At 39.4% G+C, this 24,263-nt stretch overlaps 1 protein-coding gene across 3 annotated transcripts in view; it reads left to right on the top strand.

Moving 5' to 3' along the window:
• The first annotated feature begins 786 nt into the window (after window positions 1–786).
• The window catches only part of COBLL1 (cordon-bleu WH2 repeat protein like 1), a 90,081-nt gene continuing 66,604 nt past the window's right edge, over window positions 787–24,263 (top strand). For 2 of the 3 annotated variants that reach the window (XM_086751328.1, XM_086751327.1), the window contains exons 1-2: window positions 787–899; window positions 1,075–1,380. In XM_086751328.1, coding sequence (XP_086607454.1) covers window positions 1,337–1,380 — 44 coding nt within the window. In that variant the 5' untranslated portion in view covers window positions 787–899; window positions 1,075–1,336. Of the gene's footprint in view, window positions 900–1,074; window positions 1,381–1,830; window positions 2,003–24,263 lie in introns of those variants that run through there. The other variant, XM_086751329.1, reaches the window with a different exon arrangement.

The following is a 24,263-nucleotide window of genomic DNA, read 5'->3' as shown; positions in this document are numbered from 1 at the left end:
ATCAATGCGTCGAACACAGTCTCTTTGAAAACGGGACCGTGGAAAATACATCTGACTCATCAGTGATGTATTTTTTTGGTTTAAGAAACCTACACAGATTAATGGGGCGTGCCTCATAGTGGCATGTGGTTATTCAGGGTGTGCACAACCTCCAGGGTCTGTCAAAACAGGCAGTTTCAGGGTTATTTATCTCTACTGAAGTGGCAGAAAAGAAAAGCAGAAGAAAATCTTTATTGAAGAAGCACAGTACAAATGGGAAGGGCATACTGGGAGAAGCAAAATGTTATTGAAGTACAATATCTGTATTATACTATATAGAGTATTTTACTAGACAATATCCATATTATGAATAATACTAAAATAGAATGGTCAATTGTAATGTTTTTTTTTCCAGATGTATAATCTTAGAACTAGTCCGAAAAGGGGCATTTATCCTAGAATGCATTGTTCTCCTTTTGGTCGGTGGGAAAATAAAAGGGTATAAATGCTTTGTCGTTGGCTCTTTTTCAACTTTTGTTAAGCACTGGCCAAAATATTACCTGCATAAAGAATTGTGTTTTCTGGTGCAGTGCCAGCTTCAGCGCAGGCACCCGGGACAGGTCCCCGGGGCGCGGGGCGGCCGCGCTCTGATCGCTCAGCTCTGCTCGCAGTTCGCCTGAGGGCGCGGGGTCCGGCCGCCCGGGCTCGCCCCACCTGCGGGGATTTCGCCCCGCGCCCTGGTGGCTGGAATGGGGAAGGGCTGAGCCCCAGGCGGCCGCCGGGACGCTTTGCTCGGGGAGAGGAAAATTCCAGCCGAGAGGAGCGGCCCTGCCCCCGCCGGCCGCTGACAGCCCGCGGCCGGGGCCGAGCGGAGTCCCCGCACCGGCCGGGCGTCGGGCCGCCGCTGGAGGGAGAGCCGGGTGCGTGGAGGCGGGCGGGCAGCGAGAGAGGGAGGGAAGGAGGAGCTGGGAAGGGAACAGGGAGCCTCTGTTTCTCCGCGGGTGCCGGAGTGGGGAAGGTTCCGCGTTTCAAATTTCTCGCCGCGAAGTTTTTGTTTTGCTTTTGTGGTTTTTTTTTTCTCCCCCTCCGCCCAAGGTGTGGTTCAGCGAGCGGCCGTCCCGGCGCAGGCAGCCCGGCCGAGCCGTTTGCGTGGCCGCCGCCGCCCCGCGAAGGAGCCCCACGGCCGCGCTGTAAACAGCGGGGAATCGCCGGGCTCGGGGGGCAGCGCAGGGCCGCCTCCCTCCGCCCACCCCGAGCAGGTGAGGCGGGGAGCCGCGGCTGTGCCCGCCCTGCTGGATCCCGGCGGCTGCGCCTGCCCAGCCCCGGGGACCCGACCGGCGCTCCCTCAGCCGCCAGCATGGACGGGCGCGCTCAGCAGGCGGCCGTCCCGCCGCCCTTGGGGTAAGCACAGCTCACCCCGCGGGGCGGGGGGGGGGGTGTGTCTGGGCGACCCCCGCCTCCGGAGTGGCGGCCGGGTAAGGCGAGGTGCGAGGGGGCAGCTCGGGGCAGGGAGGCCGGTGCGAGGTGCGACGTTTGGCAGGCAACCAGGAGCGAGAGGCGGCTCGCCAGCGCCGGGGGGCGAGCGTGTGTGCGCGCCCCTGCCCCTGGCATCGGCGGCAGAGGGAGCGAGGCGGAAGCCCCGCGCGGGACCGCAGCGCCCTGGCCGAGCGGGAGGCAGAAGGAGCAGCGCGACCGTTAAACGGCTGCCGGCGCGGCGGGAACAAGCGGGTAGAGCGCCATCCCCTGAGCCTCGACGGCGTCGCGGCTGGCTCCCCGGGCTGACGGCGGGCTCTGCGGCGAGACGAGCCCGTCGGGTGGCCGGCGCCCCCCTCGGCGGTGCCTGGCTGAGCAGTGGCGTGCGTGTGCGGGCGGCACCGCCAGCCCTCGCCGCGGGGACGGGCCGTAACCTGCCCGCCGGCGTCGCCGTCCGGCTGCAGCGCAGGGAGGAACCGCCAGTGCAGTGTCTGCCGCGGAGCACTTCGTTGCGGGGGTCGGCTCCTCTCTGGAACCTCTGAACCCCCAGGTTTGCCGGTTTGACCGTGTCTGAGGCGTGCCTATGGCAACTTTCACCTCTGAGTAAAAGCGGCGGTAGCCATGTGGGGAAGCTGGGCGCTTCCCGGTACTTTGGTAATTCCCCACGTTGGAAGAGAAAAAAAAAATAACCAGCATTTGTTGGGAGAAGCAAAAGAGTTTGTTTGTTTTGAAATGTTAGGCTCCACTGATGAATTGCTTGTAATCTGTCAGAAGACCTAACTTCAAAGACTTTGGTTTTAAATCTAAGTAAAACTACCCCAGCTGTACGTCAGGAGGAGGAGGAGGAAGGCTTCCCTTTGAGTCAGGTGTGTTTGAAGAAAGCTAATTCACTCAATAACTCCATCAGGAGGTTGAAGGGATCCAAAATACTGACAAGGCTGCTTGAGTTATCTGTCAGTAGAAGGGACAAAATACATGGTGAGTGTATTTTTTAACACCAAGACTTTCTTGAAGCTTCCATATGATATGCAAAAATTGATTTGTTGGCTTTCTGGCCAGGTGACTCCAAGATAAACAGGTGCAGCTGGTGCTCATTCACTGTAGTGTTTGCAGTAGTAATCAGATCAGTTTCAAGTCATGGCTGTAGTGAACATGGAAGGCTCATAGAGGAGGGGTACTTATTCACTTCAGGTCTTGTGGCAGTTCCACGTTTATGTATGGCCATTGAGAAATGAAGTTTGTATTGTTAATCAATGTAGAAGGTACAATTACAGTATAGATAATTACCACATGTTTAAGACTTTGGGTACGTAAGCACAGCTGAAAGGACTGAGTGTGTGATAATGGAGCATGATACCAGGTTAGGAAGTGACTGAAACAATATGTGTTGAAGGTCCTTAGCTTTACTTGTGGGCAGGAACATGAAAACAAGCGAAAAGGCACAATTAAAATTTTAGTTGTTCTGACAGCTTCTCTAGGCCTGTCGCCTGCCATAAAGCTGTTGGTTATACTGAATGTTGGCTGCTGCTTGACTTAGAGAAGTCAGGAAAAGTAGTGTGTTCCCTTAATGTGACTCCAAGCATCTGTCAGCATTCGCATTGCAGTTTTGAGAAATGTGTAGCTAACAGCAGTGCTCATTTGCGTTAGCCCTGCAGATGTATTTTTAGGCCTTTTATCATCTGTTCCCATATGACTTGGTACTTAAGAAATCAGTTTACCATTCCTTTCTTGTTACAACAAGGATTCTTTATTGGCAGACAGTTATTTCCTGAAGATGGTCTCATTTGCTCATCCAAATGCTGGATTTGAGGAAAAATCTGGATATACCAGCAAAAACAGCAACTCCTAGTTTACTGAAAATGATCCACAGATACATTTTTGAATAGTAAGCAGTACTGCATTTCTCTCTCAGAGATTATAGGAAAAATTGTGCAACTGGGAAGAATTTCAGTTGAAATAGCAATTTTCTTTAAATGAGTCACCAAATGATACAATACAGCATTATATCTCTTCTTAACCTGTGTAACCAGGTGGAGAATGTTGTTAATTTGCAGCTGAATACTGTTTACCAGTAAATGTGTTCTCACATCACTGTGTGAAGCTATGTGGTGTAATTGCTGATAACTCTTCACAGCTGAGAAAATCTGTTCATGTTAACTGCCAAGAAGGCTAGAGTTGTTAAAAGGTGTTTTGTGAGTTTTCAAGCACTGATGTTTATTTAGCCTTGGAACTTCTTTATAACTTAATCATTGGTGGCTCTTCAATATAGAATTTTGTAATCAGTTCTATGAGGACAAGCTTTGAAAGGATCCTGTACTTATATTCTGGAAGACAATTTTTTTTTTCCATGAGGGATTATGCTTTCCTGTTGAAAAATTGTTTATTAAAACCAGTTATAGATAAAAATGTTTGTTTGAATTGGGGGGAAAATATGCCAGTATTATTCTCATTGTACAATCAAGCTAAATCAGTAAAGTTTTTTAAAAATACAGCCTCTGCTGGATTTTTTTTTTTTTTTAAACATAGTGAATAGAAGGTGTGCCCGTTAACTGGCTAGGATTTTTTTGGAATATGGTGAATAGGAGGTGTGCCCAGTAGCGGGCTGGAATTTTTTGGAATATTGTGAATAAGAGGTGTGCCTAGTAACTGGCTGGACATTTTATAACATTTTATAGCTCATCTCTTGCCTTGAGTCTGAGCAGCACTCATGGCAATGTGCTCCTGCCAGGCCAGTTGACACAGACTGCTCCTGTTCATCACAGAGCTGAACTGGCTGTGTTTATGAGATGATAGGAAAATGTGTGTTTTAATACTTAAAAGAAAAAAAAAAGTGTCTGTGGTTGATATCCTGCCTCTTGAACAGTTTTCCTGCTGTTGCTGAGTAGAAATCCTGTACCCTGGAGTAAATAAATTTTTACATTAACGAGTAGATTTCACTAGCTGATACAGGCTTTTGCCGTGAAGAACTGTATTGTAAGTTAATATGCTGTTAAAATATTGGAGCAAATTTGGATTTTGGTAAATGAAAGATTGTTTTATTTTGAAATAGTAGAATGCGCATTGAGGTCTGCTTTTAATTCAGTTCTAGTAAGTTTCTGATAATTTTACATTATTTCATTTGTTCCCTTAAATCGTATTTAAAGCAGTATGCTTCTTACTTTCAAAATAACAGCTTCTGACCTGCTTAGCTAAGTAAACCCCCTTTTTTTAATCACTTCCTTTTTGTGTCTAAGGAAAATACTTAGGAGATACTCTCTCTGCTCTCCAGGGGCTGAAGGTAGAGATGGCTGTATGGGGGGCGGGGAGACAGAGCCAAACAGCTTTGGTTAGCTTACTGCCAGAAACACTCTTCACGTGTGTCTGCATGCTCCCATTCCCTGATTGCTTGGCCTAGTTAATATATTTGAAAAATTTAATAAGAAGAACAGGAGAAAAGTCTTTTTCCCATGGTTAGGGCTGTCTGAGGAAGTGAGAGATGTTTTCAGAAAGAACAAGAAATTTAGCGTTTCTCTTGTGTACGTAGCCATTGAGTTTTTATTAAGTCATTTCAATCAGGTTACGGATCTCTGGAGACATCAGCTGTTGAGAAGTGTCTGGCATCAAACTTAGAATACTGATTTGAACTCTCTTTCTCTCTTCCATATTGTCAGTTGAGTCAGTTCACAGCATAGCCACAGGTTTGTTCAAATATTAATGAAAGTCCTCCCTGTTGTGGAGTGTGGAATGGGATGGAAAGTGTTGCAATAGCTTCAAACCGAGCTTTCTGTTGCCAAGCCACAGCAGCAGATTTAGGGATGGGGGAGCAGTGTGTCTGAATTTGGTCAGTTTGGTGAAATTTAGGTCAGGGCTGAAACTACATTTTTAACTTGCAATGAACTAGCTGTTGCTGTTTCTCTCTGTGCTGCATTATTGTATGTGCATACTTATGAATAAATGCAAAACCTTTTGTGCTTGTGATACTGAATGATAGTGCTGACTAGGGTCAGAAGTTAGGCTGGCATGGCTCTACCAACCGGTCCAGTCTTAGATATGCTTTATCTCTTAGACTGAGGACTTCAAGATAAATAGCTCTTTTTTTTTTTTTCTTACCCCCATGCCCCGATGAAGATCAACTAATTGAGCAATAACAAAATGGAAAGAACTTAGAGAATTTTTGACAATAGAGTTTGTTGGATGTTTGAAACAGGGAGTTAGCTCCTTCGTGGGTGGATCCCCATCAGAAGCCACTTGAATGCTTCTCATTCTAGGGGGTAATTTGCCAACTGAGTTCTGAACATACATGTAATACTTCTGGACGTGTTTCTGTTATTCTTTTTAATGTATCAGCCTTAACCAAGGCAATGTCAGATAGTTGCATGACACAGTGATGCCATGGACTGAATGCTGTATTTAGAAGCTGGTTTGATTACTCAAACTTTGTCAAGTCTGAAGTCATAGCTGAGTGCCTGTTGAGTAGTCAGTGGTAATGTTCACTGTTGGAGTGTGTTGCTGTGGGAATGAGATCAAGGAAACATTAGGGGGTTGAGGAATGTGGATACTAGGGTGAAAAAAATGTGTGGGAGGGTAGTAAACAAATAGAGAAATTTCAAAGCTTTGTCCAAGTGTGGTGGTATCCTGTGAAAAGGAAAAGTGAGAGCTAGTCGGCAGTGAGGTATCAAAAGCATCTGAGGGCAGAAAGTGCTTGGGACAGGATGGTGGGTTTCAGTCTTAGAGTAGGTTCTTTTTTTCTATTGTTACTGGATTATTTTTTTTTGTGAACTTTAAAGGAGATTACAGTGTTTATGTAAACCTGAAGATCGCTGTTTATGTTGAGTAGGCACATATGTGTTGAGTCGAAGAAGAGAAGAGCTCATCATAGGGGACCAAAAGCTGAGATTTCAGAGAGGCTGAAGATCTGTGCAGGATTCCTGTCATCTGACAGATAAATCAACTTGCTAGGAGTATTTTAAAGTCACAAATGGTTTCTCCTGTAATGGGGCAACATCTAAATAGATCTCCCTTCATGAAGTCCAGTCTGAAAGTCCTTCTGACTGTAGCTTGGAAGAAAGTTTCTAAGTGTGCAAGTCTTTTCTAGCTTGACTGTTGTTTCTGGCTGCCACTGTTGTAGTTTTATGTGTGCCAGGGAGCAGCAGATGCCAAATTATCCAGCGAGCCATTGGAGTTGTAGCAATGTTAGCACCTGCTAAATAACTAAAACAATTTTTTTTCTTTTTTCTTGAAATGAACAAGTCAATATGATGAGTTGCTGTGTTGGTGTAGTAGGTACAAGTAGTGCAGAGTGTTCTCTTTTATGGCTGCCTGCAAGTTAAAGCAGATCAGATTGTTTGCTTTCTTTCCTCTTCACCTAGCTCTCACTGGCTTCCCCGGCAGCTGACCTGCTGCTCTGCCTTAGATTCATGTAACTGCCTGCTGTTTGAGAAAGAGTTACTCTTTACTGTGAGTATTTACTGCCCCTGTGTACTGCTCTAAAACTCAAGAGAGTTGACGTCAGGGCATTAGAGGATGACAAGAAGCTGAGATGTTGGCTCCTAGATTCCTGTAGAGTTCTGTGGCCATGCCCAGCATTAGCACAATGAAGAGGAAACTCTGACTGTGCAGCATGCGACAATGGAGAGTTCAAGGGGGAAACCACCCCCTGCTGTTTTGAGCTGTAACAACCAATTAAAAACTTGAGGTTTCACCTGAATTCTCTCCTAAGGTAAGGTCCCACAATTAACAATGCAGCTCTTTGTATGAAATTGAACTTACACATTTACTAACTTGATTTGCAGTAGATGTATTCTGACTTAAAATCTGCATGATGATGGACTAGTGGATAAATGTGCTTTTTTTTTTTTTTTTTCACAATTTAAGAAAAAAAATTTATGCATCAGAAGTGGAATACCATGGGAATCTTTACAGCATTGAGAGTTCCTGGATTTGTTGTTTATTGGCTCAAAAGAGGCGTGTACGTTTTTGTGTCCTTTGGTGGTTGTAAACAATCAGAGTGCTGTAGGTGGTTAAAGGATGGATCCCTAAGCTATCTATGAAATGTCTCCCTGGGGAGCTTGCATATATGTCGACTGTGCTGCAAGACTAGGGTTGTCAAGATTGCTATTTTCAGTTAAAGAAAATAGAGCGCATTAATATTTTTAGCTAGACATAAGCTTTCTTCTGTGAGAAAGCACTGGTTTTGTTGGAAGCTTTAGTCCTACAGATGTTTTGATTGAAGAAATAGCTTCCAAGCTGTACTTTCTGTGCATTCCTTTGAATTTTATTTCTGTTCTGGAAATATAGCTACTTGGTTTGGAAAATATAGATCAATCCTATTTAAAAACAGACAGACAAACCTCTTCTTCTTCCCAAATAGTGCAAATAATCACTCTATGCTAAACAAGAAACATCATGAGCTTGAATTTTTCTCACATACCAAGAATGGTACAGTTTTTGTTCTTTGCCCTACATATCGCCTACAAAGTGATACTGTCTTAATTAAAAAAAAACCCACACCACTCTATCTCAAAATAACAGCATTGGAAACATGGGTGTTTTTCTTAAAAATCAAATCCCTTTCCAATTTAATATTCCTGGATATTGATTTATTGTTTTTAAAATGTCATTATTTTCGTAGGCCTTGGTTCCGTGGTGGTAATTAATGTTAACTTTTGGTATTTTACCTGGCTTTCATGTCAGACCTTCAGATGCATTTGTTCCAAAGGCTAAGGCTCTGTACATGGGTTTTTAGCAGGTAACTTCTAAATGTTTTGGTATGGGAAAAGCATAGGCATCTCTTTCAGTTGTCCCTATAATACAAACATGTTATTGACAAAGTTGCCTGGAGGGACTGCTTTTTCTATTCTTTTCATAAAATGAATTAGTTTTTTGTTATATGTTGCATCCAATTTGACTTGGTTTGTTGGTCCCCTCCGCCCCACCCCAGTTTGACATGCTGGGAGCTTTGCTGATTGAAGTGGGCTAAATAACAATGTTCCCGGATATGGGCCCATCAGTAGGGTAGCTGTGGATACTTAGTGTTACTATTGTCTGGGTACTTGTAAATGTAGATATCAAGGTAATTAGAAGGGCAATAGGGAAGAATACAGTGTGTCAAGCTTGGTTTTCCTCATTTACCATTTTACCATGTGTTAAGTATCATTATGTTGCTCTTAACCTTTGTAAAACCTAGTGCAGTCCTGTACTGCCAAGCCAGACTGACAGAACAACTGGACATAATACTGCGGGTAGGATAATCTACTGAGGTATCTATTGTTTAACTGTCTATGTCACAGCGATGTTGAAAGCATTTTTCACTTGGGAGGAGCAATGTTTTGTGTTTGGATCTAGTCAAAAAAAAAACCAAAACAGAGGAGACAAAATGTCTGTTAGTAACAAAATTGAGAAAACGAATGTTTACAACTCATCATGCTGGGCTGTAACCCCTTCAGGCAAAAATGAAGTACATGTTTCTTCACGACTAGCTATGGACTTCATGGACTTAACCCTTTTGTTCTTTTCATTAAAAATGCATGTTGTGCAGAATTAAATGCAAAACTATTCTGGCTTTGTGAGCGTAGAAAGTATTTGGATGGATGTATGGTTTTTTAGTTCTTTAGTTTGTGAGACAGACAACAAGTTAGTTGATTGTGATTGTGTAGTGGGTGGAATTTTCAGAGGTGGAATTTGTGATTATTTTCAGGAGTTTGTGTAAAATCAGAAATTCAAGCCATGACAGAAATCTGGGCTTTGCCAAACTGTTTTTCTTTCTCTTCCTATCTCTTTTTTTTTTTTTTTTTTTTTTTTTTGGTAGTTCAGAAACTTTAATTCCTCGAAAATCAGGTGCTGCTATGTGTTTAAAGTTGTCCTTATATTCCCAAACTTTCATTTTTTGAGAGTTATTGTTTTCTCCATGTGCTCTATGAAGTCTCCAGACATAAACGTTTTTGTATCCTCTGCTGGTCTCTGATTCATGGTCTGTCACTTCCCTTTGCCTGTGATTTTGATCCTCTCCTTCCACCCACACTACAAAGCAGCCTCACAAATTCCATCCTTGGCACCCTCCTTGAGCTATTTTTACCTTATTCAGTTTTTAAAGTACTCACTATTTGGAGAAAGTCCTGTTTTGCTCAGTCTTAAACTTCAATGTGCTACTGCTTCTTTTCTAAATGCCTTTCTCATGGATCATGCTTGGGAACTTTGAAGAATTGTAACAATTCCTAAGGTACCTTAACCGTTGTGGTTTTTAACATATGGAAGCTACAGTGGTCTTTCCCCATCTGTTTTTATTGGTAGCAGATGCTCTTGAAGACAACACTTGAGGTTTGGGTTGGTTGGTTTGTTTTTTTAAGCCTTTATGCGGGGAGGAGATTCCTTCCTCCTGCTACCTTAAACTGTTTTGCAATGTGTGACCCTGCCCTTAAACTCTTTTCATAGACTACTCCCACTTTTAGCTTTTTGGATTCTGGTTTTGTGTGTTCTTTTAAATTTTGAGATTTACAAAGAACCTGGGCCTTCAGCTTGGTCCTTTCATCTGTTTTTTTTTTTTTTTTCTCCTGTGCCCCATTTTGCTTGTATCTGATTTCTCTTCCCCTGACTTCACCCTGAAAACTATAGAATTGTCTTTTACCAAATGTGACTTTGTGTTGAAATATTATGTATCACATTTTGCCTAGGTTAATGCATCTTAATCCCTTGTATTTAGGTGGGCGTGGAGACTATTTTTGCTACAGTGTTTAAGAGAAGAGTTTCCCAGGCCCCTTCGTATGGCGCTTTAACAAGGGGTCATTGGCTGTCTTTGCAGATGCTGGTCTCATCTGCTCGCTTATGTGGTTGAGTAATGCCTTAGACATTGCAGGACTTGGAGCTGAGATCTTAATACAGAAGCGATAGCTAGAGACATGAAATAAGATTTATTTTATTATTTTTCTCCTTTCAGCTAAGTCAGAGTTTACTCAGGACTTTGTTGAGCCGATAGCAGTAATTTTCTTAACGTGTCATGTGCTGTCCTTCCTCAGAATTAGATATATTTAATTTGATGTCTGCATGACAGGTTATCAGGATGTTTGTTGTAGCAATGAACTGATTAAACTGAGTCAGATGTGTCTTTATTCCTTCAGCTCTTTAATGCTTCCTTTGTTTCTTGTTGGTTGGGTTTGTTGGGGGATGAGGAGAGTGATCTGTGTTTCTTCCAAGGGGATATGTACAGGCATCAGAGGATTTTGAAATCTAGGTAACCTTTGGGTTTTGTTTTGATTGTTCTGCAGAGTAGGGCAAGTATCCTGCCCCCCACTCCCCGACCCCCCATAGGTATAATTGAGATCGTCTCAGCACACCAGGCAATGCCTGTTCACTTTTATAGAAAAACAAGGTGAAAATCTAGAAGGTACGGAAAACCAAAGCATTTTAAAAGCACTCCTTCAGAGCTGATTGTCAATAATGAGGGGGATAGGAGAGAATCTGAAGCAGCTTGTTTTGGAGAAGTAATAAGGATCTGACATCATTGTCTGAGCTGTTGGAATCTCAATCTTATTTCTAAGTGTCTTTCTTTGAGTGTTCTCATATTTCCAATGCCCAAACATCCTTACAAACTTTCCAGTCTTCCTCCCAAAATACTCTGCTGTAATGCCTCTTTACCCATAAATCTCAAATGAATGAAGGAGAAGGAGGGAAATGCAGTGAATGGTAAATGTTAAATTACACCTTAAAAATATACAATTACTTACTTTAGGAAAAAAAAATGGGATTTGTAAAGACAATTTTAGAAATACTCAAACAAATCATTTGGTTCTTACTTTTTCTTTCTGATGGTGTTCTTTAAGATACTGCTAACAGGCTTCTGGTTTTTTTAAAATTTTTTTTCTTCCTGCTTTTACTTACCCCAAAATTTTCCTGGAATCTATAGCTCCAATATGTAAAGCCTGCCAACTGACGGGTTTACAGGATTTTTTTTTTTTTTTTTTTTTTTCAAGACTGCTTGCCAGCAACTAATCCAGAATAAATTGTTATAGTAACGTTGAGAATGTTAGGAAATAATGACACATAATATAAATGCTGATGTTTCATCCTATACAATGTTAAGCAATATTTTATGCATGTTGAGTGCAGATGGAGACTTTAAAATTACTCATTATCCTGACTTGAGTGCTCTTGTGAAAAGATCTGTGGTGTCAGTCAAAGCTCTATCCCTCTGTGGAAGAGACCGATGTCCTGCATGCCGTCTCCACTGGAGAAGAACAACTGGATTTTCTTTCAGATTTCCTGAATGAGATCGGCCTATACTCCAGCAAGCTGATGCTCCCTCTTCCTGTTTGTGGTGCAGAGATCTGTAGTAGGAAATGAAGTGCCCAGTGAATTTTTTTTTTTTTTTTGTAAACGTTTGTCAGAGCCATTGGAAGAACTTTAGCAACTTAAGATAGAAATACTTTTGCAAATCCTACCCTCATTATTTGAGAAGTGTGCATTTCTTTTGCCAAAAACATACTCTCAGAAAGGAAAATGATTGAATATGTAAAGACTTCTTCTGTTACAGGTAAGCAATAGGTCCAAGATTAGAAGTACTCATTTTATGAGTTTTTAATTTAAAAACAAAATAACCAGTGAGATCTGGAAAACTCTATCTACAGTTACTGGCCTCTCCCACATTCTGTCAATCACATTTCACATTTTAGTCATACGCTGAAAGTAAATGTTTCCTTAAGTCAGTTTGTGGTATCATGTGAATAAATGCTCAACATGGTAGAAAGATCTCCAGTCTGTTTGTAGAAGAGCATGTGATACTTTATGAAAGATAGGAAAGGATAGCTAAACATGAAATAGCATTTGTTGAAGTTGTAAAAATTCAGTCGTTAAGCTCAATCCACTAAAAAACTTTTGCCTTCTGACAGTAAAGTGAGATCCGTCAGAAACATGTATCACATCCTCGAACTGACATAGCTGTACCAGTATTATGAGCTATTGTGTTTATCTGTGGCTTTGATTAACAAATATTTTTAGTTAAATATTTAAGTGGCAGTAAGAAGTGGTTTGGTGACTCTTTATGAGAGAAACTGATTCATTCAGAGATCTGGCACTGGATATGGAGATTCATTCTTCCCTGCCCTTTGGGGTTTTGTTTTGTTTTGTTTTTTTAATAGTAGTCAAATAATTAACAGAGATTGCATACCTATCTTCCTCTCTTACGGACAGTCTAGGTGGCAGGAAGTTTCAATGTCTTCTGAATGGAGCAGGTTTGCTGTTGCATTGGTGGGGTAAGTTTGTTGCAGCTTCTTTATGTCCTTTTCTTCAGTTAGAGGAAGTCAGTGATAAGCTGTTTGTAATCACAAGTCTGAGGTAATTCCTTTTTCTCTTTCTAAGGTTAGGCAAGGCTTTTGTTGCTTTAGGCCCTCTTCCCTTGCCTGTATTCATCTTGGAATATTCTTTTCGTTTGGGGATGTTTTTGAAGTGTCAGCTTTGAATTTCTGGATCCAAAGAGAGCCTTTCTGCTTTAAGCTAGCAGCGCTATGGTAGTGACTTTATATCCGTGTAATAAAAATTCTAAAAATTCTGGTCATTGTCACTTTGTGTATCAAAAGAACAGCTGGATGGCCATTAGCCAGGACTCAAATCTCTTCTCTGGTATAAACCCAGAGTTCTTTCTAAGGATTTTTTCCTTTGGCCAGCATTTGAAACCCAACCCTTACTTACCAGGGGAGAGAAAATATGGCACTCAGGAGAGGTCGATGGGGCTTGTTACTGGCACTTAGAGTTTTACTCAGTAGAGTGAACTTCTCAATTTCACAGAGTTTGCAGCTGGATTTCAGTGCTTTCTTGTTTGTATCTCTTTCTGCTTCTGTCATCTGTGTAGATAGCTGCCTGTGAACTTCTTTTTTTCAAATTGATTGACTACTCTGTTTTTCAGCATGTTAACTTTAGTTTTACAACAGCATTCTGTGAAGAACCGATCTACTGCACTTAAGTTTGGTGAAACTGGGACAAATTTTGGAGAGATTTTAGCAAATTAACTATCTGCAGCTTGATCCTGACATAGCTCCTATGGCTAAAGACAGGAGTAGAAGCTCAGGTCTAGGTGTTCTGACCTACACACCTTGTCACTGAAGCTTCTATTGGTGTAGCTGTGTTGGTGGTAATTTTGCCTATCCGTCTGCCTTCACCCCCACCACCTAGCCCACCTCGGGCCTTTTTCTCTTCAGCGTAGGCAAATTCAAGGTTCTCTAGTGCTCTAGAATCAGGGCCATAAGTTTCTAATTAAGAAGTTTGCCCTACATTGATATGAGTAGTTGCCTTTTTGTTTCCCCTAACATTCTGCTGGCATGATGCTTACCACTTGCTTGAAGATAAACTGGTTAAAAATGTGAATGTCTTGTAGATATAACTAGCAATACATGCCTCTTAAGTTTTCAGTGATTTAATGTATGCAACAAGCAACAATGTCTTGTAAAACTGTTTTGAAGAAGTACAGTGGTTAACAGCTAAGTACTCTTGGTCTTTCTATTTCTAAAGCGTGACAACATGTGAATGGCATGTTCATGAGTTACTGCATGGTTACAGAGTATGAGCATGTAAATCATTCAAAATGCTATTTGGCTGGTTACTTTTATGGGTAGGAATGTGGAAAATACTACATTTCTGACAAGATTCTGGCTGTTGTGATAAGACAAGATACAGAATTATTAAATATTTAAAACAATCTGAGAAATAGCTAATAAAAAAATTTATACATACATTTTTCTAGGCATTTTACAGAGATTCTCTATTATATTCAGGGAAAACTTTTAAATCCAGGGAGAATTTACACAGATGGTTTCAGATGTCAGGAATTTTTGTGTGTATTTTAAGGGCTTTATTAGATCTTACAGCTTAGATCATTTGAGCAGTATTTCTGTCCTTTCCCTTTTTCTCTGTATTTTCTTGGGTGTTTTTACATGACTTCCTGGGTGGAAGAAGTGTGTTACTTTCTTTGGTTAATATTTATAAAGTTAAGTCACACTGTTTCAAAGTATTTAGTATACATCCACATATTTTGTAGATCAGGTAGGTACCATATTGGAATTTTTAGGAGGAGAGAACCAGGAAGATAAAATGCTGCTAACTGGAGGGTGCTCTTTCTCATAATGAGAAGGGACTCAGTTATAGGAACTCTGATAAATAAAGCCCATAGAGAAACTGCCCAGCTGTACTTTAAGATGAAAACAGGATGTTGGTTGTATTGCTGGAGGACTACTGTATAAATCAAAGGATATGCTATTATTGCTGTGTAAGGAAGCTGTACTCCCTCTGAGTAGTCCTGTATATAAAAGAATGGTAATTGCCATGCTTATCAAGGACTGGCAGTTCTCCGTTTCCAGTTGTGACCTGGTGAATCCACCTCTAGTTCATGACTTAAAACAAAACGTTGCCAGTTATTTTAATACCCTATTCAACAGGACAAACATAATGTGGTTATTTTTATCTCTTCATGGTTCCTTAGACTATACAAATAGAAAACCCCTGTCCTATATTCAAGCCAAAGGTGTTTTACTGAGAGGGATATGGATTGTTTCCCGAGTGCCTGTTAAACTCTACCAGTTCATGTTGTGTCCACTTAGTAATGTCATCTGGAAATGGCCAGGTGGCTTTCTCCCCTTGCTGATGTCTGAGTCTCTGACCTTTCCTTCTCCTAACTTTTTTTTGGTTTGTTTTTTTTTAGATTTCTCTTATAGCTCCTTTGAGTTTTTGTTTGATAGGCTAAACAGTACACTGTAGGATAGCCTAGATTATTATTTAGAAAGATAAGTAAGTTTCTTTTAGGCAGAAGTAGCTGGATCTGAGATGAGAATAAGTATATGGATAAAGGTTAAATTGATGTTCCTGTAGTATTAGCTCTGTTTTTATAGAATTTTTGGGGGGATAAGTCCTCAAAACCAGAACTATTTTGGTAGAGTGATTTTAGCATAGCAGTTTACACTGGTTAGTAGAGTTGTCAGCCTCTTAGTATTTGTACTCAAGTGCAGAGTTAGCCTTCCTGCAGTAAGACTCCGAACCATCGATCAGATTAGAAACCAGTCCATGCCGCTCATGCCTATGTAGTGGAGGAGCAAAGAGTCTGATAAGAAACTGAGAAGTTGGCAATGGTGAGTCAGTAAGCAGAACTGTAAGGAAAAGCAGATATGCTTCACTCTTGAAAGAATCTTCACTCCTGAAGGCTTTACAGTATAAATGTAATATTGTTTTAATATTGATTTTGCTTTATACTGAATTCTAAAATAATTTTCCAAATTTAAAGTTTTCATGAAGTTTGATATTCAGAATGACTTTCCTGTTATTTAACATCACTTATCTACATTTTACTGAGGTTCTGTGAGAGAAGGATGTTGCAGGATCTGTTTAGGCTTATGTAACAAATCTTCATAATACCGAAGGAAAAATATGTCTAGTACAATGTTCTAAAAGACATTTCAGTCATCTTGTTCAGACACTAGCATGTTTGAAATAGCAGCTTCTTTAAAGGGCTAAATAGTGCTGTTGTTCTGGAACATTACTCAGTACTCTTACAAATTTTTGCAGTTGAGAGAGCTGGTTGTGTTAGGTTAAACAAGCTATGCTGCTGGTGTTTGAGCTGTTTTTTAAATCAGTTGCCACGTTATTTGTGTACATTAGAAAACTATTCAGTCAAAAGTACTGGAGGTGAGATGCTCTTGTACCTATTGGAGCACTTTCTGTTAGTTTTTAATATAAATGCTGATAAAATAACTTTAGATTTAAAACTGTAACTCTATGCCAATATCAATTAATGGATGTATTTCTGAAGGAGTAATGCCTCACTGATCTGCTTCTTTCTGTTTATTCACAGGGGTGGAATAGGAGGAAGAAGTCTCAAAATCTTGAATTTGTTTCATGCCTGTACTAAACGGTTGTAGGAATTAATCAGGATTGATGTCTTTTTCTTGAAACAATGAGTTCTGTAGTACAGATCGAGTTGTATTGGAGGTACTTGGGAGGATGTCGTATTGCATATGGAGATAACGTACTTTCTATGGAGGGAGAACCTTTTCTGGGGCCAGAAACTAATTTATTTGAAAACGTATTTGTTAGTTATCAGATGTATTGGTGTCTGTAGCAGTGGTTCATCAAATAGGGGTAGGTAATGGTTTAGGGTAGACTAGTGGTTTTTTTTGAAAATGCATATAACTTTTAAATAGTCATTCCTCATGGTTGTTAAAGATAAATTTTAAATTCTAACTGTTCATATGAACACATGGTGTTCTTCAGTAGGCCAGAACTGTGATTATCAGGAGATATGCTGTGGAATTACCCTAATGTGACCTTATAACTGGTGGATTTGAAAAGCATTAAGCATTATTTGAACTGGTCCAATACTCTGAAGGCTTCTTAATTATTCTGCCAGTGTTACTTTTCTTAAAACTTCTAAAGTGAGATGTATTTATTCTGGAGTTCTTGTCTCAGTTATGCACTCACACAGACAGTTCTCACTGTGCAGGTTGTATTGTGCCTTGAAATGATTTTGATTTTTTTTGTTTGTTTGTTTTTAAAATTTTCAAGCAAGTATTGTAACTTTCCATTCACAAAGCAAATAGCTGTTGCTTTTGATTAGTAACTTAAACCTTGGCAAGTATGTAAATTCCTCAGCAGGGCACTGGTTCTGAAGAGCTACTTATGTTCCAGTGAGAAATCTTTTGAACAGATTGTTTTAGAACATGTGACTTTTATTTGACTTTTTTTTTTTTTTACTTTTTTTTCCTGCTTCTGTACTACATTATCTGCACTGATTTACTCCTTTCCTCCAGGAAACACATTTGCATTAAAGATCCGGTCTTCTGTTTATTTAGTTCCTGCTGCTTATTGCTTCCACAGAGTCCTCTTTGACCTTACAATTAACAGAAAACTAGGTGGTGTCCAGGGAAATAAATCAAGAAGAAATTAAGAACAAGGAGATGATAAATTCTGATTAATTCTTTCACTAATCAAGCTTCTGTTTTGACATGCAAAGATCCTCAGTAATAGTAATAAAAATAAGTAAAAAGAGTAAAAAAAACCCAGACGGAGAATATTTTTCATAGTGTCTTTGCTGCTTCATGGAAGGCTTTAAACTACAACAGTCAGGGATACTACTGGTTCCTCTTGTTAATGGTTGACTTTGCCATCAGAAAAAGTTAGTGTATTTGCTGGAAGGTACTCAAACCTGGCCTAACCCAGTTTTTATTTACCTGATCTGTTTTGGCTAGTTGCCTTTTAAGTAGAATATTTGCATTATACCATAGCATTTAATAGTCCCGGTTGATATATTCCAACTTCTATTTTAAAATGGTCTGCTGGTGCAAGGATTCTTGTTGCAATTAGTGCAATACTGAAATAGTAGCAAGTATAAGAGATCACTCAACTTGCTTTTAAACTTAATTGCATACAGCAAATCCTGTGAAGTAACAGTGATAGTTCTGAGATCATCTTTGTTTCTTTATATTGTATTATATTATCATAATTTTCTTGGAAATAAAGACTGGAGAGAGAGGAAACTGGCATATCAAAGAATTGAAAGGGTTGATTGCAATGTTGTCTGCCTAATGTCACTTAAAATGTCTAGACTTGCTAATTTGATCTGATTTGGACATAACGGTGTCACTTCTGAAGGCAGAGGATGCCAAGAAAGGAAGGAGATTATTTGCATCCCTTGAGCTACTGTAAGAGGGAATTTCAGGTTGGAATTTGGCTATAAAATATTCAGATTTTTCAGAAAGAGCTACATGATAAAAGAGGATGACGTACCAAGGCTGGTAACTGGATCCTTTGGCAACAATGCTTGTGTGTATGTTTTCCAAAACATAGGGAAGGGTCTGCTCTGTCTTCACAAACAGTTAGCTTGTTTCTGTTTCTACTGTCATGAGTTTTACAATGTACTTACATGTTTAAAAAAGCTAAAAAACTTCAGGCTAGTATCATCAACAAGTTCTACTGTACATCTTAAGACTGGACTCCCCTGCTACTAAGGCAGACTAATGTTAAATTCTGGTTAGAAGACCAGACGTAACAATACCAAGCCTTAGTATTGGTGAATATGTGGAATTATGTTTCATTGTGCTAATGAAATTAAGCTGTCCATTCATCCATCGATATTTGCTTGTGGCGTATAAGCAAGAGTGTGTTTTGCAGGTGAAAGGATACTAGAAGGTGAATACTTTCACTTGAAGGTGAAATACTACTAGAATTGCTGTTTGCTCATTTGACTCGTTCTGTTGACGTACGTATACTTACACATACTTATATATGTATACTCACTGACAGTGTTTGAGTTCAAGCATTTTCCTTTGTTTTCTAGAGCTTAATCTTACAAGTTTTGCATATTTTCACATAAGTGTTCTATATGTTGTTAATGTTAGTTGTTGCCAACAGTAGAAACAATCTGACAAACATGAAATTAATTCTGATTACACACTTTTCTAAATGCAGCTTCTAAGGAAGGCTAGGTGTCTTGGATTCCAAATACACAAACCAGTGTGCTTAATATACATACTCTTCTTTGGGAATCTGTGGTGATACTGGCCACAGTGTGTAGCTTCACATAGGCTCAAGAAGAGCAGAAAGATTGTAGTTTCTAGTTTGCTTGTGTTCTTTTTCGCTTCCAGCCCCCTCACATAAGAAGCACAGAAGGCTGGGACTTCTGGCCAGTGTTACCCAATAGAATGTTGCAAGTTTGCCTGTGAGCCAGTGGGGATGATCTTCTTATTTTAAAATAAATACATTAATAAACAAAAAAAAACCCAAAATCAAAAAACCAGGAGTGGACAACCTGAAGAGTGGTTTCACCCCTCTAGTGAAGAAAGTGAGGACTTGGCAGTGTTAGGTTTACAGCTGGACTGGATGATCTTAAGGATTTTTTCCAACCTAAATGATTCTATGGTTGTATCTTTTCCTTAACCAGTCACTTAGCTGCATCACTTTGCATCAGTTGTGGTAAAGTTATGCAGCCATGTAATTGGGGCTAAAAAAGACCAGTAAAAAGACAGAAATTATAGGTCAGCCTAGCTGCAAAATTTATCTTGCAGTTTTCTTAGAGCTTATGTCATTGTTACAATTCTTTGCTTTTAGCAGCTACCTGGTGTCCTTATTAGCCACCTTTGGCCCCAAAAAGCTAATGGTATAGAATATTTTTAAAGGCTGCTGGATCGTACTTAAACTGATGGTCTAAAAAAGTGTTTCACATAGTCTGCAATGTTACTGTGACAGATATATCCTCCGCTCAACTCTGTTGTTTCACATCAGCAAATATGCAGAAAATAGAATTATGAGACTAAAAGTTATGGTGAGTTTGAGAAACCACATGACTGCACACACAGAAATAGTGCGCTGGTGTGGAGTATTTTATGAACCATTATTTAGTCATGTTAATTTTCTTTGCTTAGAAAACGGGTTCAGCCAGGCTGTCTGTTGGTGAGTAGTTAGAAGGTGTGGTGTAGTAATTCATACTGTGATTAGCAGTGGGATCCAGTGAGGTTGTGCAGCCAGTGGCTGGTCCTTAGATACAGAAGATGGTGCAAGGGCGGTGGACCTTGTGAAGAGAAAGAGGAAACTAAAGGCATCCAGAGTCACGCAGTCTGCTTCCTCTGCCTACATACTGTAATCTCTGATTTGACTAGTGAATTTTGGTATCTCCTGGCAGTAAGTCATAGCTTTTTTGGTTCTCTGTACCTGTCTGAAGTGACAAATAAAGCGGTAGCCTATTTTTCTGATCCCTATCTGTATGTCTGAGTCACTACTAGACCAACTTTGTCTAAAAAACTGAATTTGTGGCTCTCCCAGCACTTTCAACACAAAACCACTTATGTATTATGGTAGTTGCAGTTAAGTGATTACATCCGTTTTCTATGCACTTTTACTTCCCAGTTCTACTGAAATTGTTGAAGTAGTCTTTATGTATGCAGGCTACATTTTAAAACTGAGTCAAAATACAGGAGTGGAAATACCTTTTTAAGCCATTAGATAATCCTGATGGCTGTTATTAATCACTCTTTTAAGTAGATGATAAAATAAGTTTATTTTCCGTAGAAAAATGGAATAAGTTAGCCAAAGTTTTAGTCATAGAGACAGAGACAAAATTGTCATAGTGTGATGGGACTTCTGCAACGTAGTTTTTGGGACTCCTGGGAGTGATCTGATAACAATAGTCACCTGTCTAAACTGTTAAGTTTTTAATTTGGCAGAATTTCTACTTGTAAGATGCTCTTGTACTGTTCAGTGAAATAGGAACTTTGCATATGTTTTTAGCTTATGCTGTCAAGCATACCATACTAGTAACACAGATATTTTTGTCTTTTCTGGGTTTTTTTTTTTTTGGGTTTTTTTTTTTTTTTTTTTGATCGTGTGGTAATTGGTTACTCATTTAAAGGAAGACATTTGTGTTCTAAAAACAAATAACAAATGACACACACAGAGCTGTGTGGCCAAGTGACCTAGAGAACATGAGTTCCCATGATCTATGTGTATGCCCAAGTGATGGGGACCAGAACTTGTTCTCTCTCCAATAGTTCAGTTGTGCATGGCCTCAAGGGAACAAGTGGCCATGCTCCTTGTACTGTTAACTTTCCATGGGAATGTAAGAATGTGTCTCAGTGCTGGCTAGGAATAGTTGTGTGGGAAGGTTGTTTTGCTTTTTAAAATTTGTTTTCTTATATCTAAATTCCTGTGAGTTGTATAGAAATTTGGACTACGTATTGATTGCACTTTTGAAGAAGAGCATAAAATTGTGTGATATTGCAGTTAAGAATTGGACATAAATATTTTGTGTTGCAGTGACAAAAGCTATGCAGCCATTTAATTTCTGTTCTTTATGTTCTTGAACAAATACTTCTGTTCTAGGATATTTGAAAAATGAAGGGAACTTCTTAGTCATCTGCATAAATAAATAGATATGAAGTTCTCAGATACATGAGATGTGAAAACAAACTTTTAAAATTTTTGTTCTACAGTGGATGAGACAGGACAAGGACTGGCAGGATCCTTTCTTTGGCATGTGAATTTTTTTTTTTTTTTCCCCTCTTGGAGAGTCAGTGTGTGTAACCTCTCATCTAGAATGGAAAAGTTCTGTAATGCTGTATAATAGACCAAGTGCTATTTAAGTTACTAATGACCAACTATGGAATCTTAATGCATTGGCTGGTTTTGAAATTATGATTAGCAATATGATTAGCAAAATTAGCAATCTAATTGCATCTAGTGCCATCCTGAGGCATTATTCTAAACCTGTGCAAAATATGTACAAATTAACTATGAACACGTTTCTGCCTTAAGTAAGGAAATTAAAAAGCAGAAGGAAACAGCTCAAATAGAAGGCATGCTAGTTACTTCCTCCATATATCTCTTTACACACAGCTTTCTCAAAGGCCACACTTGTATGGCCTTGATGAGCAAAGTACCTACTTCCTGAATTTGTACAGTTCCATTTAGCTTTCTATTAATAATGGTATAGGTGGCAATAGAGTTGGGCAAAAAACCTATTTGAAGCACTATTAGATTGCATCTAGAGTGTCTGTTTTTAACTTAACTAGTTTATTTTATTTGGAATTAGTGGAGCCCACTTCCATTAGCTGCATCAGCACATGACCTTAGTATGTTATAAGTTATAGTTATATGTAATTGATGAACTGGGAAGTTATTGTATGAAGTGCTGTAAGTATAGTTAGCCAGTGTCTACAGGCAGACACTTCATTGGAAGCCCTTGCTCTCCAGACCCAAGCAGAGGAAATAATAATAGCTAAATCTTTTCAGTAATAAGTACTTTCCTTGGTTGGTGGGGATTTTTTGGGGGTCTTAAATACTTTCCATTAAATATAGGATTTTTAAGAGATGCTAACTCCAGGCACTGAGTTTTTTGTAGCAAAATCAATTTATTTTACCAGGTTAATTTGGTATTTGCAGGCACATGTTCTGAAACGGGTTACTAGAATGTAAAGTGCTTTAGTATAAGAGTCAGCAAAATAGGTAAATAATATGCTCAAATCAAATTTGTGTAGCTTCAGAAGTCAGTACTATTCATAATCATCTGCTTTATCCACTGTTAAAGTTACTGCTATATTGGTATATTTCTTTGCCAATATATTAATACCATACTATTTAATAGCAAAATAATCCCCATATACAAACAGTTTAAGAAGTACAAGCAACAATCTTTTAGCAGAAATAGTGGTTTATAGTTACTTAACAGTTGAAACAATTACCAATCCACTCTTGAATTTCTGTCTGAGGGAATAAAACTTTCTATTTTTTTGGAATTCTTACCCTCTAGGGTAAAAAAAAAATGGCAGCAGATGAATTAGTGTTCTAGTTTATAATACAACACAGGTGAACTAAACTACAACTTTTTGCCTATTTTCATTTATTACTAGAAATATTGACAAAGAAAATTACTGTTAATCATACTTTCAAATTGAAAACTTAAAATTATCTAGGACTTCAGGTAACTAAAATGGTCATGCATAGTCATATATTATCTGTTTGTTTAGAATCTACTGGAATATCAGGTTTATACCTTGAAGGAACCTTTTGTTTTATAGAGTGGAGAGTAACTGTTGCAATCCTGGATGACCTCCAAATCTGCTTTGAAAATCAGCTTTTTCACTAAAGGGAAGGGAATAGCTTTTCTTGCAAATGTTCTGGCTTTTAACTCAAATGCCAGGGATTTGAAATTTTGGGGAGAAAAAGCCAACAAAGCAGATTAAATAGACTCCTAAGTCTAGCTTTGAAATATTGCTGTACTGAATCTTCTGTTTTGGATGAAATGATGTATGATTCTTTTATGCATGAGAAGGAAAATGTTTTAAAAGGATGGGATAGTGTTGAATGCAGTGTTACGACTTTTTCACAGACTTTCATTCACTTTCTCAGAAGTTAATACTGTCATTCTTTTCAGAGGAAGAGAGAACTGTTCAGAGATTTTGCCATCACAGTATTGATAAAAAGTCATGGCACTATGAAAATTCTTTAGCTTTTATATGAAAATGCACATGCTTTATGAAGTTTTTTCTTAAATTATTTCAAAATGAACTGACAAACCCCAAATACTTATAAATTCTTAGAGTATCTTTACAATAGCATTATTATGCTATACTCTTAAATACCATTTAATTAATTTATAAAATACCCTGATAACTCTACAGTAGAGTACTGCTTCTAAGATGTGATCTATATTCTAGGGATATTTGTTGCTAGACAATACAATGCTTGAAGAAAAAAACAATGAACCAGTCTCCTGTATTATACAGATGCAATTAGATATGCTCTGATTTGCCTGGAAAAGAGTAAGCAGCCAAGTAGTTTCAAAATACAGCCTACCTGCAGTGCCACCCCGTGGCTTTTTTTTTTCCATTGCTTCTCTTTAACTGACTAGTTTCTATTCCCTTATCCCCAGTGGGAAGATCACTTGTGAAATTCTAAAATGCCTGTACTCCTGGATGCAGACCCGGTCTAACCAGGAGAGTACACAAGTTTCTTTGCCCAGCTTCTGTGATGCAGCAGTATTTGTCCCTGCTGAAATCTGCTTAGATGGAGAACCAGAAAGAGGATTTCTGAGCAATACCAGTTCATTTACCTATCGCATCAAATCGCGAAGCGATGGCTGGTTCGGCCATTGAAAAGGAAAGATCACATTATAGCTGGAAAGCAAAGAAATGGTCAATTTACAGCAGTAAGTTGAAGGAGCATGTTAATTGATCTCATCTGTTTCTGCAGTGCTACATATACATGTAGTTTATTTCCAAGTGGTCAGGTTTCTGGGAAGATGGTTTCATTCATAAGAAAGATGACAAACTCTTTAGCAGGGCCTGTTGTGATAGGACGAGGGGTAATGGTTT

Source organism: Chlamydotis macqueenii, chromosome 6 (assembly GCF_036417535.1).
Source record: "Chlamydotis macqueenii isolate bChlMac1 chromosome 6, bChlMac1.mat, whole genome shotgun sequence".
NCBI classification, from domain to species: domain Eukaryota; kingdom Metazoa; phylum Chordata; class Aves; order Otidiformes; family Otididae; genus Chlamydotis; species Chlamydotis macqueenii.
The sequence above is the reverse complement of the archived record's forward strand: the minus strand, read 5'-3'. Positions and strand labels throughout refer to the sequence as shown.